The sequence below is a fragment of the Diplotaxodon limnothrissa genome, linkage group LG3, assembly GCF_057381915.1.
Source record: "Diplotaxodon limnothrissa isolate DT_005_m linkage group LG3, D_limnothrissa_male_GT1.1, whole genome shotgun sequence".
Taxonomy (NCBI): Eukaryota; Metazoa; Chordata; class Actinopteri; order Cichliformes; family Cichlidae; genus Diplotaxodon; species Diplotaxodon limnothrissa.
Genome location: NC_140598.1, coordinates 6,679,807 through 6,691,860, shown reverse-complemented (window position 1 = coordinate 6,691,860; position 12,054 = coordinate 6,679,807). Strand labels below are relative to the sequence as shown.

Below are 12,054 nucleotides of genomic sequence, written 5' to 3'. Positions count from 1 at the left end.
ATCAGCAATCAGTGGTGCCAACAGCGCCTCCTGTGGTGAGAGGATGCAATAATGCAACGTAGCATTTTTCCACTGAACACTTGCAGTCATGGAAACTGTCTGTTGGATCTGTGTGACGTTGCTTTCTTGGTTAGAGTTCCTCACAAACGTCCAGATGATTCTTCTAATGAGGCGTCGACCATGTTTGCAGCTCTTTGGAAGAAAACGTCGCCCTTTGCCATCCTTACTTTTCTTTGACTTCTTCAAATGCAGCTGAACTCCAGCTGGTATTTTCTTGGACTTTGCAGCTGTTTCTGGTCATCAGTTCATTCCTGCAAACCTCTGAAGCTGAACAACAATGATGCTGCATTGCTGGCTGATCCCAAAAGGTTGATTCTGTTCATCTGGACGTTTTCAGAAACGTTTGCTCACTGATCAGGTGACTTCTTCAGTCTCAGCTGACTGCAGCTTTACAAGCTTACAAACAGCACATTTGCACAATGACTGAAAGCAGCAGCACCTGATATATATGATACTAATATAATACATATACATATATAATCCATACTAATGATGAAGGAACTGAGCTCACAGTCCATTGTTCATTCAGTGAACTACTCAGTTTATTTTGGGCCTCAGAAATGCTCACTCTGTTTGTACATCACTGTCAGCAATAGACTCATTCTGCTGTGTGGACAGGAACACATGTGACATCACTTCCTGTTTGTTTGTGACTGAAGAGGAAGAAGTTTACAAGGAATCATTTAGAAGAGTTTCAAACATCAACTGATTGAATCCATGAATCTGAAAACGTGTTTGTGAGTGAAAGAGACAGACATGTACAGACTGAACTATCTGTTCAACAGTCAGAGTGTTTCTGTAACAGGAGACACTCTTTACACTCCACTCAGCACAGGGACACTGAGGAACCAGACCAGACTCCAAACCCAGGATAAAGAGTTTGAGTGAATGTGGTGTTGAAGGTGTGGAGGTGGATCAGAGTGTCAGAGGAGACTCTGTAGAAGGACAGAGTGCCAGCAGGACAGTCCACATACACTGCTGCTCTGTTAGAGACAGAGGAGGAGGAGGAGGAGGAGGAGGAGATGGATGTTTTTATTTTATTGTGCCTGACATAACGAGGACCATTTAAATCACAGATCAGACTCCAGGACTGATCATTCCATCCAAACACACAGTCAGCACTGTCTCCTTTCCTTCTGATGCTTCTGTAACTCACTGATATACAAACGTTTCCTCTCCACTCGACCTCCCAGTAACAGCGACCAGTCAGACCATTTCTACACAGCAGCTGATAAACATCAAATCTGTCTGGATGATCAGGATATGACTGAACCTTCTCCACACGTGTCACCTTCCTGTTGTTGTCAGACAGTTGGAGCTTTGTGTTCACTGTGTTTGTGTCGATTGTGAGTTGACAGGAATCTGATGGAGAGAACAAACACAATCCAGCTGCAGTTATTGATCCATCATCTGTTCATTGATTGACACTTTGATGATGACTCCTGACATGATGAAGATGGTTGAATGTGTGCTGCTTTGTTTTCATGAATCCCATTAAAAACACACTTACACTTCCTCAGACCTGGTCTCAACCATCGGACTCCAGCAGGCTCCACCCTGAAAGGAGGAGGGGGGTCAGAGCAGCACAGTCAGCATGCACACATGGACATTACATGGCTCTCACACACACACTGTTACACACTGAGCTCAAAGCTCGGCTCCACTGTTTTATTCAAAGAAATCTACATTTATTTATCAGCACATTTAAAAACAGCTTGAGCCAAAGTGCTGCACAGAGTAGAGAGAAAATAGGAAACATACACAGTAATGACTATAAAGACTGGTCAGGATTGAAAGCTACAGAGTACAAATGTGTTTCCAACCGGCTTTTAAAAATGTCCAGTGTTGGTGACGACCTGATGTGAAGGGCGACTGTTCCAGAGTTTGGCTGCAGCCATCGATAAAGCTCACCTCTGTTTTTACGTCTAGTTCTGGTCAGAAGCTGCTTATCTGCAGACCTGAGGGCTCCACTTGGATTCTTTTGTTAAAGAGAGATAAGATGGAGCCAATCCATTCACAGATTTAAAGACAACCAGATCTGGAAGTGGATTCTACCACGTACTGGTAACCAGTGGAAAAAGCTGGAAAAAGCTGGTGATGGGTCGTCTAGCACAGACCCACCGCTGGAACAAGACAATTGATGAGGGAGAGAACTGTGACAGCGCCGTTCCTTCACTTGACCTCAGTCGCTCTCGTCTGCTCCCTCGTAACACTGCTCTTTTTTCTCCAGCTAAACAAAAACAAAACTGAAGTAATAGTCTTTGGCGCCAAAGAAAAACGATTACAGGTCACCAGAGAACTTCAATCTATACATCTAAAAACCACAAACCAGGCGAGAAATTTGGGTGTAGTGTTGGATGCAGACCTAAACTTAGAAAAACACATTAAGACAATAACAAAGTCAGCTTACTATCACCTCAAGAATATTTCAAGGATAAAAGATCTGATGTCTCAACAGGACCTGGAAAAACTAGTCCATGCATTCATCTTTAGTAGGCTTGATTACTGTAACAGCATCTTTACAGGTCTACCTAAAAAATCAGTGAGACAACTACAGCTCACTCAGAACTCTGCTGCTCGAGTCCTCACTAAGACCAAAAAAGTGGACCACATCAGTCCAGCTCTGAGGTCTTTACACTGGCTGCCTGTCCGTCAGAGGATAGACTTTAAATTTTTTTTTTTTTTTTTTTTTTTTTTTTGGAAGTGACATCAGAAACAGCAGCATGTGACACCACGTGATGGCGGAGCTTCAGTTCATCCTTTGTCATCCTTTTTTTTTTTTTTTTTTTTAATAGGACAGGGGGAAAGAATGAAAGAGAGAGGGGGAGAGGAAGAAAGAAAACCAAAGGGGAGAAGAGACGGTGAGAAGGGGGGGAAGAGAGAGAAAAAAAAAAAAAAAAAAAAAAAAAAAAAACTCCTGGGTCACCTGTATGGAGAGAAAGAAAAACAAAAAAAACAGGGGAGACAGCAAACAATAAAGAGCAACATAATAATAAAAAAAAAAAGCACCATCACAATAAACTAGCTAGTCATAGATATCAATAGTTACTAAATAATAAACGATATTGTGCAGCACGCAAGATAGACAGCGCACAGTGTGCTTTGAGGCAGCAGCCAAGAAAGCTGTAGTAGGTCTGTGAATACCCATGTGTACACCTGTGTGCATACCTGTGTGGATCAGCATGCTTGCATTCCAAAGGTTTCTCCATGTAATGATCTGCTAGAGAGTGTGGGGAGCCACAGCCCTGTCCTCTATGGTATCAAGCAGGTATGGAGGAGATCAAAACTCCAGACATCCAGAGGCACCCAGAACACAAGAGACCAAGGAAGACCCACAGAGGGGCAGCCGCGCCACTGTCCCAGTAAGAGCTTAGGAGAGTCCCAGATGAGAGCTCATTCAGCAGCCGCGGAGCAGAAGCCAGGGGGAGTTGCAGTGACGCGCCCGTGAGCTCCGCCGGCAGCCAGCTGTGCCTGAGTGACCGAGCCCCAGGCCGAGAGGCCGGGGGCACCCCACCTCCAAAGTGGCCCGAGTGAGCCCCAATAAGCGGCCGCCAAGGAGTGAGCCGTTGTGTACCCGGACACCCACCCCCAGATACAAAGAACCACCAACGCACCGATACCTGAGGGAGTCCGCCACCGGCAGGGGAAGTGGTGGTGGGTGGAGATAGGCCTCCAAACCTTGGAGGGCCCAAGATGTCCCCAGAGAGGTGGCGTCTGATACCCAACCTGACATATAGACACAGACATACAGGCACACACAGACACAAACATCCATTCCCACCCTCATGCTCTCATATCGTTAGCTTCATAGCATAAGTGCCTAAGTCATTGACTTAGTCAAATGACTTAGGCAATTATGCTATGAAGCTAACGATATGTACTTCACACTCAACCGACGTGGAGACAGACATAAAGGGACGCTGTATACACGATCACACTCCCCAAGCGTACTCTACTAACCGGGTCTAGGTACCCTTGCCCCTGGAGGGGGGAACTGCACCCAGACCCAGGTGGTGTTACCCTTTTCCCTGCGGTGGGGAGAGGCAGACCGCCCCGACTCCGCAGCAGCAGGGAGGCCCCAGACCGCAGTCGGATGGCCCACTCCTCCTAGCCCCCCCGCTCCAGTAGGCCGCAGAGAATGGGGGTGAGAGAAGACTCCAAACCTCCCTCCACCCGCTCATTGTAGTGTTGATGCATATGTGTTCTAAGGTGCAATTAAAACCCAGGAGGGCATAGAGCTACCTGTCAGAGAGCAGCAGGTAAGCGCATAGTCCCTCCTGCTAGCCCTCAATGTCTACATGTATTTAAAATTGAGAGGTGGGCAACGACGCCAGGGGTGAGGCGTACACCCTGATGGTAACTTGGACTCCGTGTATCGTGCCCACCCCCAAGATCCTATATGTATGTGTAATGAGGGTGTGAGTAATGTGAATGTCTAAGTTGTGGGATAAAATTGAGGCAGAGGCAGCCAGAAGGGGACAGAGGGGGGGGTAGCCTCCTCTGCATCCTGGTGACATACCCCTACTCCAAGGCCCTGCATGTGTGGGTGGTTGTGGTGGAGCAGGAGGAGGGAGGCAGCTGGAGATGGGGAGGGAAGGAAGGGAGGGGCAGGTGACCCCTCCCTGGGGCCAGCTCCCCCGCTGACCCCAGTAGGCACTCCCACACTTCGCGACCCGCCAGGGAAAGGGGGGCCCAGGCCCATCCAGACCGGGGCCCAGCGCAGCAGCGCCCCCCGGCCCCACAGAGCCCGGGACAGTCCACCCAACCCCACCACAGAGAAAACTGCACCCACCCCACCATCCACTCGTCTTCCAGACTACATGAGACAATAGACGCCCAGGCTGAGATCTTCCTCCACCTCTCCTGTATCTCCCCCTCCTGCAGAGAGTTCCTGAGGGGAAGAAAGCTCCTGCAAGGTGTAACAATCTCCCCCACCGGTTGAAGAGCCCCACAGGCGACTCGACACGCCGGCGGCACCCTGCGCCAGGGATGGGCTCCCATGCACCCACCCGCCCACAACCCCGGCAACACACAAACCAGGACCCAAGGCCCCGAGGCCCAGCCAGGGCCCCGGCCCAGAGATGGAGCGCCCCCAGACCCTCACGCCCATCCCGGACCCACCCAGGGGCAGACAGGCTACCAGGTCAGTAACCCACGTCCATCACCACAGACCCTCCCCTAGCCCCGCTGCACGCAGCCACGAGGAAAAGGTCAGAAAAAGGCCCCCAACCGGACATGACCGGTTGGGGGCATCAGACTTTAAAGTTCTGATGCTGGTCTATAAAGCTCTGAATGGTTTAGGACCAAAATACATCAATGACCTCCTGACCCAGTATGAACCTTCCAGATCCCTCAGGTCATCTGGATCCGGTCTTTTATCAGTTCCCAGAGTCAGAACCAGACACGGAGAAGCTGCATTTAGCTTTTATGCTCCTTATATCTGGAACAAACTCCCAGAAAGCCTCAGATCAGCTGAAACACTCAGTTTATTTAAATCCAGGTTGAAGACTCACCTGTTCTCAGCTGCATTTGAATAAAGCACCAAATCCACACCTTTAAGCTTAAATTTCAAAACTTACATTTAACTACTGATTTTATCTACTGTTCTGATTTTATCTGTTTTGATTTTATATACTGTTTTGTTTGTTTGTTTGTTTGTTTGTTTGTTAATTAGTTATTTAGTTTATTTGCTTGTTTTAATCAATTTTAAATCATGCTTTTTATTTGTTTTTGTTTCTAATTTCTCTGTAAAGCACTTTGAATCACCTTGTTGTTGAATTGTGCTATACAAATAAACTTGCCTTGCCTTGCCTTGCCTTTATTGAGCTTACATGAATATGCACAAGTTCATTAACACATGACGTCTTACACAGGTATGAACAAAGAGTACCAGTCTGTGCATAGTGTGTGTGTGTGTGTGTGTGTGTGTGTGTGTGTTCCAGATGTGACCCTGTGACCCCAAAGCTGGTGCTAAGAGTCCAGCGGTCCCCCTAACAAAGGGCTCTTATACTTAACCAGACACAGAGTAGGTGTCCTCCTACACCAGGGGTCTCAAACTCGCGGCCCTCGGGCCAATTGCGGCCCGCAGGACGATCGTTTTTGGCCCCACCTTAATATGAAAATGTAATGTTAGTTTGATAATGTATGACACTTTACAGTGTTGTGGGCGGAGCTGAATTAACCCACCAATCAGGGTGGGATATGGATCTCAGGGGACACCAGCCGGGCTTGATGCAAGCAGGGAAACATTTCTCAATGAGTCAAAGTTCCAGCAGCGTTGCCCTGGAGTGTTTCTTTCTTTCCTGTGCCTGGCTGGCTTCCTCCTTTCTATTGGGCAAACGCCGACATTCGCCCCAGCGCGCTGCGTTCACAACACTTCAAAAAAAGTTGGTTTTTTAAGTTGCTGCCCAGCGGGACATTATACGTATATAGATTTATACACACGTCAGTGGGATTTAAAGTTATTTTTCCACAGAAAGAGATCTCATATTAACTCTCACAGTGATGCGTAGGTGGCGGGACTAAAGAAAAGTCATGAACTCAATGCAGCCCAATTTAGTCTGCAGTCATATAGCGACACCTGTTCATCGGCAACAACAGTCCCCGGTAACCCGGACTAATTATAGGGTCGCACCGTAGGCAAGGCAAGGCAAGGCAAGGCAAATTTATTTGTATAGCACAATTCAACAACAAGGTGATTCAAAGTGCTTTACAGAGACATTAGAAACAAAAACAGATAAAAAGCACGATTTAAAATTGATTAAAACAAGCAAACAAACTAACTAACTAACTAAACACACACATTCACACCTGTTCGCGCGATCTGAACCCTTATCATAAGGGGAGCTACCAGTCCTTCTGTGGACGAGCTACTTTCTATTTTAAATTCCCTGAATTTAAAATACTCTCTAGACCCAGTCTAGACCCAGCTGGGGAGCTACCCAGAGCTCTAAACCCACTTAACAAACAAACAAACAAACAAAACAGTATATAAAATCAAAACAGATAAAATCAGAACAGTAGATAAAATCAGAACAGTAGATAAAATCAGTAGTTAATGTAACTTTTGAAATTTAAGCTTAAAAGTGTGGATTTGGTGCTTTATTCAAATGCAGCTGAGAATAGGTGAGACTTCAACCTGGATTTAAATAAACTGAGTGTTTCAGCTGATCTGAGCCTTTCTGGGAGTTTGTTCCAGATATAAGGAGCATAAAAGCTGAATGCAGCTTCTCCGTGTCTGGTTCTGACTCTGGGAACTGATAAAAGACCGGATCCAGATGACCTGAGGGATCTGGAAGGTTCATACTGGGTCAGGAGGTCACTGATGTATTTTGGTCCTAAACCATTCAGAGCTTTATAGACCAGCATTAGAACTTTAAAGTCTATCCTCTGACGGACAGGCAGCCAGTGTAAAGACCTCAGAGCTGGACTGATGTGGTCCACTTTTTTGGTCTTAGTGAGGACTCGAGCAGCAGAGTTCTGAATGAGCTGTAGTTGTCTGACTGATTTTTTAGGTAGACCTGTAAAGATGCTGTTACAGTAATCAAGCCTACTAAAGATGAATGCATGGACTAGTTTTTCCAGGTCCTGTTGAGACATCAGATCTTTTATCCTTGAAATATTCTTGAGGTGATAGTAAGCTGACTTTGTTATTGTCTTAATGTGTTTTTCTAAGTTTAGGTCTGCATCCATCACTACACCCAAATTTCTCGCCTGGTTTGTGGTTTTTAGATGTATAGATTGAAGTTCTCTGGTGACCTGTAATCGTTTTTCTTTGGCGCCAAAGACTATTACCTCAGTTTTGTTTTTGTTTAGCTGGAGAAAATTGTGGCACAACCAGTCATTAATTTCCTCAATGCATTTACCAAGAGCCTGTACAGGGCCTCGGTCTCCTGGTGACATTGTGATATATATTTGTGTGTCATCTGCATAGCTATGATAGTTTTGTTGTTCTTTATAATCTGTGCCAGTGGGAGCATGCAAATGTTAAACAGAAGGGGTCCCAAGATGGAACCTTGGGGAACTCCACATGTGATACTTGTCTGCTCAGATGTGAAGTTACCTATTGATACAAAGTATTTCCTGTTTTCTAAGTATGTCTTGAACCAGTTTAGTACAGTTCCTGAAAGACCTGTCCAGTTCTCCAGTCGTTTGAGTAATATGTTGTGGTCAACTGTATCAAATGCTGCACTGAGATCCAGTAAAACTAGGACTGACATTTTTCCACTGTCTGTATTCAGACATATGTCATTAAACACTTTGGTCAGAGCGGTTTCAGTGCTGTGGTTCTGTCTAAAACCTGACTGGAAGGCATCGTAGCAGTTATTCTTTTTTAAGAAGTAACTGAGCTGTTGAGAAACTGCTTTTTCAATGATCTTACTTAAAAATGGGAGATTTGAGATCGGCCTGTAGTTGTTCATTTGTGTCTTGTCAAGGTTGTCCTTTTTCAGTATAGGTTTTATTACGGCAGTTTTTAGTGATTCTGGAAACACACCTGATAATAAAGAAAAGTTGACGATCTGTAACAGGTCTGACTCTAAAGTCTTTGAGACCTTTTTGAAAAAACTTGTTGGCAGGACATCTAAACAGCAGGAGGAGGAGTTCAGTTGACCTAAGATGTCCTCCAGGTCTTTGCTGTTAATCGGGTGAAACTGTTTCATGGTGTTTAAACAGTTTTTTTGGTGGACACAGTACATATCCTGGATCTGCTGTTGATGTACCAACTGCTTGTCTAATTTTTTGGATTTTTTCTGTGAAGAATTTGGCAAAGTCATTGCAGGCCATGGTCGAATGAAGTTCAGCTGCCACTGACACAGGTGGGTTTGTTCGCCTGTCAACTGTAGAAAATAAGACCCGAGCATTATGGCTGTTTTTAGTGATGATGTCAGAGAAGTAGGACCTCCTTGCACTCCTCAGTTGTAAATTAAAATTGTGAAGTTTCTCTTTATAGATGTCATAGTGAACCTGCTCAGCTTTCCTACACTCTCTTTTTTCATTTTTCACCAGTGTGGAGTTTCTCCATGGAGACTCCTTCCTTCCTTCACCTTAATGGGAGCAATAGTGTCCATTACATTTAACATGTTAGCATTGAAGCTATTGACGAGCTCATTGACTGACCCTCTGGACAGGTCAGGTGTTAATGGGAAGACCTGGTTAAAAATTGCACTACTGTGTTCAGTTATACACCGTTTTGTGATCACTGTTGTTGATATATTTATGTGGGCTGAGATTTTACTTTCAAAGAAAACACAGTAATGATCAGACACGCCCACATCAGACACAGTAACCTTTGAAATGCTCAGGCCTTTGGAGATCAGTAGGTCAAGAGTGTGTCCTCTATTATGTGTGGCCTCTGTTACATGCTGAGTCAGCCCAAAGTTGCCCAGAGTGTTACTCAGGTCTTTAGTCCCTTTGTCCTGAGGGTTGTCCACATGAATGTTAAAATCCCCAGCAATAATTACACAGTCAAAATCAACACAGATCACAGACAGCAGTTCACTGAGGTCATTAAAAAAGTCTGTGCAGTATTTGGGAGGCCTGTAAACATTAAGAAACACAACTTTGGATGGGGCCTTCAGCTGTAAAGCCACATATTCAAAAGACTGAAAACTTCCAGGAGATAGCTGCTTACATTGAAATGATTCATTAAATAAGACAGCAACCCCTCCTCCTCTCCTGCTCACCCTGACCTCACTGATAAAACTGTAGTTAGGAGGGGTCGTCTCGATGAGAACAGCTCTACTGTTACTTTGGTCCAACCAAGTTTCAGTTAAAAACATAAAATCAAGGCTGTGCTCAGTGATTAAATCATTAATTAAAAATGTTTTCCCAGCTAAAGATCTAACGTTTAATAAAGCCAACTTAAGTGTTTTAGAGGCATTACTTGTCCCCTCGTGTTTGGGAGCAGTCTGTGGCACACAAGGTATGTTTACTATGTTTAAGGATCTTTTAGAGTGCACCTCTCTGTGTTTTGACCAGGCCACATGTCTCCTGTCACCTAAAAGTACAGAGATTTTAAAACCTTCTAGTAAACAGGGTCCCAGCTTCTCCTGGGAAAAGTCACCACTGCCATAATCCTCGCAGCCCGGACCCTCCACACATCACACATCAGACTGCGGAGACAGAGCATGAAGGTGGTAAGGAGGAACTAAGGGGGGCGAGGCTGGGCAATGTGACTTCGATTGCTCTGTTGAGGGTGGGGCTCGATGGCGAACCTTTGGCCGCTCTGGTGGGGGGTTTATGGGGGACAAAAAGGGATTGGGCCGGGGGGTAGATCTGAGCCCAGCATTGACCCGCTCCATCATCTCCTCAGTGAATTTCAGGTGTGGGGAGGGGGGAGAAAGGGAGGGGGAGGAGGGTGATGGCCTGTCAGGGGTTTGGGGGACTGGGGAAGATCGTGGTCCCTGGTCCTGGTCGTTGGTGTTGTTGAGAGAGTTGGAGGCAAATAGGGACCCCTCTTCTTGCCTCAGATGTCTCTCCTTTCTGAGGCTCTTCCCAGGTGGGGGCAAATGGAGCTCCTCCTCAAGGTTTCTGCTGGGCTTTGTCTGTTCTTGGAGTACTGTTTGTTCCTCTTTATGAGATAACTCCTCGTTTATCTCAGCCTTGGCACCAAGCACAGATGGATGACGTATGGAATAAAACAAGTTGGAGGTGAACAGTTTCACCCCTGACTTGTTAAAATTAAATCCATTTGCTTTAAACAGATGCCTGCATTCCCAAAAGATATTAAAGTTGTTGATAAAATGCACCGAGTGGTCAGCACATGCTGATATAAGCCATTTATTCAGTGTAAACAACCTGCTGAATCTCTCGTCTCCTCCTCTGACCGGCGGTACAGGTCCACTGATGAATACAGCTGCATTCAGAGAGTTTACAGTATTTAGTAATCCAGTAAAGTCCCGTTTCAGAACCTCCGACTGTTGTTTGGACACATCGTTTGACCCTGTATGCAGAACAGTGTTTGTCACAGTTGGATATTCATCTGCAATTTGAAGAATTCTCTCCTTCAGGTTGTTGACCATATCCTTAGGAAAGCAGAGGACTTTAGTGTTCTTACCGCACATCATTTGTACATCCTTTACGGCAGAGTCACCCACAATCAGAGTTTCAGGCCTAGCCTTTAGCTTTCCCTGTGGTCTTTTACTTTTCAACAGATTTTCAGACCTTATTTCGCTGCTTTTAGATGGATGGTTGTCCGATATAGATCCAGGGTCCTTTGATAGTGGAGCAAATCTGTTGTGCAGTTTCACATTCAGTTGTTTTGGAGGTTTGTTGTTAACCTTCCTATTCACAGTTGTCCAGTCCTGTTTCCTCTCGAACTTCTCTGTCTCGTAGGAAGTGAAGGCCAGTCGGTTTCAGAGACTTCAGCTCGCTGTGCTCTGCCCGTGATACGTCCTCCCCCTTCCAGGAGACATGATTTATGTCTTGGTTTTGCACCAAGACAGTCCAAGGGGGGATTATCACTTGAGGATTTATAATAATGCACAGAGTCTACTTTCTTGGTCATGTTATCTGTGCTCCTTAGCTGTGTACTAGCTTGCTCGTCGCCATTGTTTTGAATAAAAGGCAAGGTTGTTTCATTTCCACACAGTCCATTTACCTCCACGTTTACTTCTAAGCGATGAATTTTTGTCTCCAGTACTGCAATCTTCTGCAGGGGGCTGTGGTAGTCATCTGTGGAGAGGGAAGGCATCTTGTTGCTAGTTAGCCTAGCGGTTAGCACCTTTCCAGGCTTCCAGGCTGTAATCAGGCTTCAGCTGTGTCTAGGCCAAAGACACACGGAGCGCTGAGGATAAGGTAACTATAAAAATGTTGCTGTTTCTGTTAAGAACACTTTAGTCCTAATAATCTATAAGTGTCCAGAAGCTATCGCAGGTAAGCTCATACGGAAAAAAGGGAAAAAATCAGCATAAAAATCAATAAAAGAAGAAAAGCATTTAAGGAGCAAAGAGATGAAGTGTCCACACTCGCAATTTGTGGCTCGATGTTTTTATT

General features: G+C 45.5%; 1 protein-coding gene across 2 annotated transcripts in view; it reads right to left on the bottom strand.

Moving 5' to 3' along the window:
• Nucleotides 1-12,054, bottom strand: part of LOC146634342 (protein NLRC3-like) — a 62,295-nt gene that overhangs the window by 38,387 nt on the left and 11,854 nt on the right. Inside the window, exons 8-9 of one of the 2 annotated variants that reach the window (XM_085377007.1) lie at nt 1,571-1,617; nt 887-1,422 (exon numbers count right to left, since the gene is read on the bottom strand). The exons of the other annotated variant lie outside the window; for it this stretch is intronic. Of the exons in view, the coding sequence (XP_085233133.1) occupies nt 887-1,422; nt 1,571-1,617 (583 nt within the window). Of the gene's footprint in view, nt 1-886; nt 1,423-1,570; nt 1,618-12,054 lie in introns of those variants that run through there. 2 annotated transcript variants of the gene reach the window in all.